Here is a 7420-nt window from a genome sequence, read left to right on the forward strand (position 1 = left end):
CAGGGTCAGCCTAAGAGCCCGTGGCGAGAGGGGGCGGGGACAGGGAGGCGGGCACGCGCAGCGTGAACCAATGGGAGAGGCCGAAGGCCCGGCGGCGGGGGGCGTGGCTCGGGAGGTTCCAGCAACCGGGGGCCGTCCCGCGTCTGGCCAATCAGAGCGAGGAGGTGGGCGGAGCCCGGCCAATCAGCGCGCAGAGCCCGCCGAGGCAGGGGGCGGAGTCTCTCGCGGTCGCGGTCGCGGTCGGGCTGCGGGAGCTGGCGTCCGGGCGGCCGGGCGTGCGAAGGCGGCGGAGGCGGGAGAGGCGGCGAGCGGCGCAGCGGAGCGCCCGCCGGCCGGCCGGGAGCGCGGCGGCGCGATGGTGATGGCGGCGAAGAAGGGCCCGGGCCCCGGCGGCGGGGTCGCGGGCAGCAAAGCGGAGGCCGAGGCGGCCTCGGAGGTGTGGTGCCGCCGGGTGCGGGAGCTGGGCGGCTGCAGCCAGGCCGGGAACCGCCACTGCTTCGAGTGCGCCCAGCGCGGGGTCACCTACGTGGACATCACCGTGGGCAGCTTCGTGTGCACCGCCTGCTCCGGCCTCCTGTGAGTGCCCCGGGCGGGGGCGGGGGCGGCGGAAGGCCGGGGCCGGAGAGAGCCCCGGGGAGGCGGACTGCGGCGGGGAGAGGTGCGGGCGCGCGGAGGACGGGGGGGCTTAAAGGGCCAGATGGACGCGGCCTTTCCCGGGAACTTTAGCCGGGCGGGCCTCCCGCCTCCCTCGGTGCAGTGCCCGCCCGCCCACGGCTCTGCGTAAAACCGGCCGCTGTGGAACGCGCCGCCGCACGGAGGGGCGCGTGGATCGGGGGTTCAAGGCCAGCGCGTGCTGCCTGAGACCGTCTCCCCGCCACCAAAAGGGGGATGGGGGACAGGGAAGGGCCCGGTCTGGCTTGGGTGTCTCCAGCAGCGCGATGTGGGAGGGAGTGGAAACTCCTCCGCGCATCAGCCCAGGCTGACAGCCTCGAGTGGCAGGTTGAGAAGCCGGGACCGGGTGCCCACCCTCATCTTTCAGGCTCCCGAATACAAGCTAGAGGCTCGACGACCTAGGAAATCTAGTCAGGGCGGAGAGCCAGCGGGTTATCCTGGCGGACAGCTTAACTTCCCCAAGATGGGGATCGAAGGGGAGATCCTTTCATTTTCCCTTTTGCGCCCCCTCCCTCTTAGAGTTACGTTGCTTTATTATGTGCTGTAGGGGCTTGTGTGTTCCGTGGCTGGTGTGGAGATGAGGGGACAGCTTGTAGGAACCAGCCATTTCCTGCCACCGTGGGTCCTGGGCGTCAGACTCGGGGCTACAGGCATGGCTGCAAGCTCCCACACTTGCTGAGCCAGCTCGCCCCCCCCCCCCCCCTTTTTTTTAAGGTTGTCCTGAGATCTTGGGATCTCACACCGTCCAGGCTGACCTTTAAATTCACTCTGCAGCTGAGGCTAGCTGTGGAATCCTCCGGCCTCCAGCTCTTTAAGGGCTGGGGTTACAGGCGTGCTTTGCCGCCTGCCCTCAGAGCGGGTCCTTCTTCAGGGTACTAAGTCTCCTCTAGTGAACTCTTGGTTTTTCTGGCCTCTACCTCCCTAGTGCTGACCTAAAGGCTGTGCCACCACGCTGGGCCCTGGGGAGCGGAGGCTTGGTTCTAAGATCCACCTTTAGCACAGGCACTGTTTATTCTTGTCCTCGACTCTCCTGAGTTACAGCCCTAGCCCAGATTCTGGTTATTTAGTAAGCTCCCCTTCTTAGGAATTATTTGATTAACATGGGATAGCAGATGTTCTGTTTTCTTGGGGACTTATTTTACCTGGTTTTCTAGTATTCCCTTACTACACTGCTGTTTTATTTATTTATTTTCTTTAATAAGGAAAGCACTCCTGTTGTATGCATACCAGCCTGGGAAAAAAAGAAAAAAAAAAAAAAAGGAGTATTGTTCTCATGTGACAGATGGGAGATCAAAAAGCAGAGAGGGGTTTAGTAATTTACCCAGTGCCATATGGAGGATTCTGTTTCCATCGTTTGTCACTTATGATCACGAGGAGACGAGAAATGAGGATCCAGGTGTCCCTGGAGACAGCTTGGAAATTTGTCTCTAGTCCATCGTCACCCTCTCTAAAATGTTCCGTGGCTTTTTGAGACAGGCTCTCAAGTCACCCAGGCTAGCCTTGAACATGCAGCTAAGGCTGGCCTTAAGCCTCGGGTCCTTTCGCTTCCTCCTGCCAGTGCTGGGATTACAGGAGTGTACGGCTAGCCTGGTTTGTGAGGTGCTGGGGTCCAGCCCAGGCTTTATGATACTAGAGTGCGCTTGACGGAAGCCCTCGCTGTGTTCTCAGTTTCCTTTTGTATTGTGAGGTTGGAAGTGGTTTTGGTCAAAGTAAAAACCGCTGTGGCTGGACTTGGGCCACCATGTATGGTCTCAACACTGGGGAGGCTGAGGGAGGACAGTGGGGAGTTCGAAGCCAGCCTAAACTGTGTAACACACACTCATGCACACGCACACCCCGCAGAGGAGAATGTGTGGGTCTATTGAGGAGATGGCTCACTGGGAAAAGTCCTTGCCATGCAAGCCTGAGAACTGAGTTCAAATCCTCACCCAGGTAGGTGACAGGAGGGTGTCCGGAGGGTGTGTGGTAGCAGTCCATCACCGGAAAGGCTCTGACTGGGGAGAGACCCTGCCTTGAGACCGAAGGTGGAGAGCAGCTGCGGAAGGCCCCCAGCGTCAGCTGCTGGCCCCTGCGTGCACGTGCGCTCACACAGGTGGATGAGCTCACACGGGTACACCTTCACTGCCCTTACAGGGAACAGGTACATCATAGCATACAGCAAGAAAGAAAGCCTAGATCTTAAAATGTTATGAGAGGAGAAGTCTGTATTGTTTTTCTGATACTTAGGTTTGAACTCGGGGCCTTGCACATGATAGGTAAATACTACTGAGCTACAGCCCCAGTCCTGGAAAATCAAATTATAGCATCTGGATAGAAGTAAAGAGAAGCCTCAATGCCTCTCAGAGCTAGGGCCTAATTTTAAACCAAAGCTCTGAGGAGAGCGTTAACGTGTGGAGTATCGTGATGGTGTGAGGACCTCAGACGGGAGGCCAGGGCTGGAGAAGCCCCAGTCGAGACTGCTTCTCTTCCTTTATTCACTTGTTTATGCATTTCTCGGTTTATTTTGTTTTCTCGAGACAGGGCTTTTCTGCGTAGCCCTAGCTGTCCTGGACTCACTCTATAGACCAGGCTGGCCTCAAACTCACAGAGATCTGCTTGTCTCTGCCTCCCCAGTGCTGGGATCACAGGCGTGCGCCACCGCCTAAGACTGTTTGTGCTGGACAGTGGTGGCGCACGCCTGTGACGCCTGTGATCCCAGCACTGGGAAGGTAGAGGCAGGGGGATCTCTGTGAGTTCGAGGCCAGTCTGGTGTACAGAGTAGCCAAGGCTACACTGAGAAACCCTGTCTTGAAAAACTAAAACCAGAGAGACAGATAGAGAGGGTGAAGGAGAGAGAGAGGAGGTAAGGGAGGGAGAGGGTGAGGGAAATGGCTCAGGTGTGAAGAGGACCCTGCTGCCCAGCCTGATGGCCTGAGTTCAGGCCCCACAAGGTGGAAGGGGAGAGTGGCTTCCCCAAGTTGTCCTCTGGCTTCCACACACAGGCCACGTGCAGGAGCATACAATGTAGCGTAAAATGTAGTTGAATTATTTGGAGTGGGTGAGTTCTCACTAGGTAGCCTGTCCCAGAATTGGCCGTGTAGCCCAGGCTGGCTCAGACTTGGAGATCTGGCAGCCCCTGCCCCGAGTGCCTGAGTGGAATGCATGTACTCCAGCGCTCAGCTTGTTTTTTTAAGGTTTTGAAAAGATAAGGCTGCATCAGCAGGAAGCGCTGACACTGTTACCACGTTTTCTAGTTTTTGTTTCAAGTGTCACAGCAGACCTTCCTCTTCTGTAAGGAATGTACCCCCACCAGGACGGGAGGGAGGCCGAGCCATCAGGGCCATGTTAAAAAGCCCGATTTCTTTTGCTGGGAAAGTTCCCTCTTCCAGATCAGTGCACGGTTTGTGGAGCCTCTGCTCCGAGGTGACTGTCAGCTGTTGGTCCCGCTAATGAAAAGGCTGGTGGGGTGTGGCAGTGGGCAGAGGGGCCTGGTGACCCACAGGGTGGAGACAGCTGAGCCCTGCAGGTGGTCCTCTGCCCTCAAGGGTGAGCGCGCACAGTGACTGAGAACTGCTGAAGTGAACTTGAGGTTTGTACGGAGGACCAGGGTTCAGCTCCCAGCACCGACACGGTGGCTCCCAGTTGCCTGTAACCCCCGTCTCAGGAGACCTGGCACCTGTCCTGGCTTCTGAGGGCAGCAGCCGTGCGTGTGGTACACATATGTGCACTCAGGTAAAAACACACATAAAATTTTTTTAAAAATAGAAAGTTAAATATTAAAAAAAAAAATTTGGGTTTTTTGTTTGTTTGTTTGAGACAGGGTTTCTCTGTGTAGCCTAGGCTGTCCTAGACTCACTTTGTAGACCAGGCTGGCCTCGAACTCACAGATTTAATGTAATTTTTTAAATATATAACTTATTTTCATTTTATGTGCATTGGTGTTTGACCTGCTCCTATGTTTGTGTGCAGTCATCAGGAGCTTTGGAGCTGGAGTTACAGACAGTGTGAGCTGCCATGTGGGTGCTGGGAATTGAACCCAGGTCCTCTGGAAGAGCAGCCGGTGCGCTGACCATGGGCCGCCTCTGCAGCCCCTGAATGTGACGGTTTTAGAGGTGACCCCTGTGGCCTAGTGGAGCCCTCCAGGAGGGCTGCTTTGTCTGCGTGGGCTGCTGAGGAAGAGTGGGATGTCTGGATGGCTCTGGGTAAACAAAGGCCAGCAACCCAAGTTCGAGACCCAGGATCTGCTTGGTGGAGAGACAGACCTGATTTCAAAAGGTTGTCATCTGACCTCCATCCTCCCGCCTGGGGCAGACCCTCATACAGAGGAATAAAGAAATTATTACATTGATTTTTTTTTTTCGAGATAGTTTCTGTCCTGGCACTCTCTGTAGACCAGGCTGGTCTAGAACTCACAGAAATCCACCTGCCTCTGCCTCCTGAGCGCTGGGACTAGAGGTGTGTGCCACCATGCCCGGCTTTGGGTTGCATTTTTTAAAGTCTTGTGAAGTTGGTTGGCCGAGCTCAGGACTTTTGGTGGTGGGTTGTAGAAGCCTCGGTAGGCCAGCAGCCTGCACATTTATTTATTTGGGTCCTGACGATCCCAGCTGGGTAAGGAAGCCCGAGCCGTGGGCACTGCAGTATGGCGGCTCACCGGCTCTTCTCGTGTCCCCGGAACAGGTAGTCACTGAACAGCAGTCTGCATGCATAGGAACGCCCATGTAAAGGGAGGAGCTGGGCTCAGCCGACACGCCTGCCGCTCTGGAAATTAGAAGTGTAGGCCTTCCTTCCTTCCTTCCTTCCTTCCTTCCTTCCTTCCTTCTTTTCCCTCCCCTTCCTTCCTTCCTTCCTTCCTTCCTTCCCCCCTTCCTTCCTTCCTTCCTTCTTTTCTTTTCTTTTCTTTTCTTTTTTTCCAGACAGGGTTTCTCTGGGTATCGAGTCCTGGCTGGCCTGAACTTTCTTTGTAGACAACACTTGACTTAAACTCACAGAGCTCCTCCTGCCTCTGCCTCCCAAGTGCTGGGATTAAGTGCTTTTTTCACCGAAGCAAGCCACTCTCCATCTTACCCCTTTGCTCTGTGGGAGCTGGGCTTGCCATGGCAGTGCGCCTGGCAGGTGGCTACAGAGATGTGCTCTGACAGCAGTTCCTTTGAAGCAATCCCCCACATGACCTGTGCCTCATTTTCCCTGCCTGACCTGCTAGAAGCTGTTCTAGCTGAAGCACCCTCTCTGGGTGGAGGGAGGTGCTGTGGGATGTCCCAGAATTCAGTACTTTTCCGCCTGTCCGAGTTGGAAAGTACACATGTACCTTGCCCTGTTTATTTCCTTTTGCTCCCTCTCCTCCCTTGTCTCTCATGGGCACCTTTGCTGGTCAGAGGTAGATGACACTTTCACTTAGTTACTGATTTCGGCCTTCCTGTATGGGGTGCATGGCCTGTGGTACATTCCGGTGGTGTTCGTCAGGGATTCTCTCCTCTGTGTTTGTTTTTTCTTTCTGAGACAAGGTTTCTCTGTGTACTAGTCCTGGCCGTCCTGGAACTCACTGTATACCAGGCTGGCCTGGAACTTAAGGAGCCACCTTCCTCTGCCTCCTGAGTGCTGGGATTTAGAAGTGTGTCACCATGCTGGCTGCTTGGTTCTGGACATCAGACTCAGGCCCTTGTGCTTGTTAGGTAGTCATTTTACCATCCCAAAGCTCTGGTTTATTCATTTCACTTCAGAGGTCCATGAACAACTTGAAAGACCTCTAAGGGAGTAATAATAACTGATAACAATGATAACAGAAGGTGAAAAGCCAGGCATGGTAGCCTGGGCTACATAAAACTGGTCTCAAAGAGCAAATGAGAGGCCAGTGAGATGGCTCCTGAGGTGAAGGAGAGCCTGCCAGCATGCCTGGTGGCCCGAGTTCAGTCCCCAGACCCCACAGGATGGAAGGAGGCTCCCCAGCGTTACCCTCTGACCACCACCAGCACTGTGGCCCAGGTCCCTCTGAACCATAGACACAAATAATGAGGGAGCCTGTGAGCGGCACCAGTGGACAAAGCTTGCTATCTGACAGGTAAATGTAGTGGGGGTTTTAGCTTTTGGGGTTTTTTGAGCAGAACAAAAAAAAAAAGAAAAAGAGGCTGGGGATGGGGGCACACCCCTGTGACCCTGGCACTTAGGAGGTGGGGAAAGGGAACAGCTGACAAACAGAAAAAGAGGGAAAATGTGTAGGGCTTGCTTGGAGAGGAGCCAGCGGCTCCTCGGCCAGGCATGTACCTGCCTCTGCTCAGCCGCCGTGTGTTTATTTTCACAGCTGAGCGGGGATGAGTGAAGTGGATTGAAGCGGAATTTAGATTAGGAAGAGAGTATTAAATTAGTGAAATTGACCGTGGATCGAGGCCGGGAACTTCCTCAGGACTGCCGAGAACCCTAGCAGGGGTAAAGGCGCCTGCCTCCAAGCCTGTCGACCTGAGTTCAATTCCCAGGATCCCCGTGGCGGAAAGAGAAACTTCTGTGTGTTGCCCTCTGCCCTCCACACGCGTGTTGTGGAGGGCACACGCTGCGTAAATGGATGAAAAAATCTTTCCTTGTTTGTCTTTGGACAAGAGCTAGCTGTCTGCACCACAAGCAGCAGGGCAAGCTTGTGGCAGGAAAGAAACCCAAAGCCTGGCTGTGCAGAGCAGATCTGAACAGAGTTCAGAGGAAAGGAATTCCCAAGTTTGACTTCGGCACCAATGAGAGAAGGTAGAAGCCCGGTGAACTGCTGTTTTCCACTGTCGGCCTTTTC

The 7420-nt window shown here is 55.0% G+C and overlaps 1 protein-coding gene across 3 annotated transcripts in view; it reads left to right on the forward strand.

Annotated features, from left to right (window-relative positions):
* The first annotated feature begins 254 nt into the window (after window positions 1-254).
* Agfg2 (ArfGAP with FG repeats 2) overlaps window positions 255-7420 on the forward strand; it is a 25759-nt gene continuing 18593 nt past the window's right edge. For all 3 annotated transcript variants that reach the window (XM_055606665.1, XM_055606663.1, XM_055606664.1), the window contains exon 1: window positions 255-576. In XM_055606665.1, coding sequence (XP_055462640.1) covers window positions 356-576 — 221 coding nt within the window. In that variant the 5' untranslated portion in view covers window positions 255-355. The remainder of the gene's footprint in view (window positions 577-7420) is intronic.

This window comes from Psammomys obesus, unplaced genomic scaffold (genome assembly GCF_907164565.1).
Source record: "Psammomys obesus unplaced genomic scaffold, mPsaObe1.curated_primary_1811, whole genome shotgun sequence".
Classification (NCBI taxonomy): domain Eukaryota; kingdom Metazoa; phylum Chordata; class Mammalia; order Rodentia; family Muridae; genus Psammomys; species Psammomys obesus.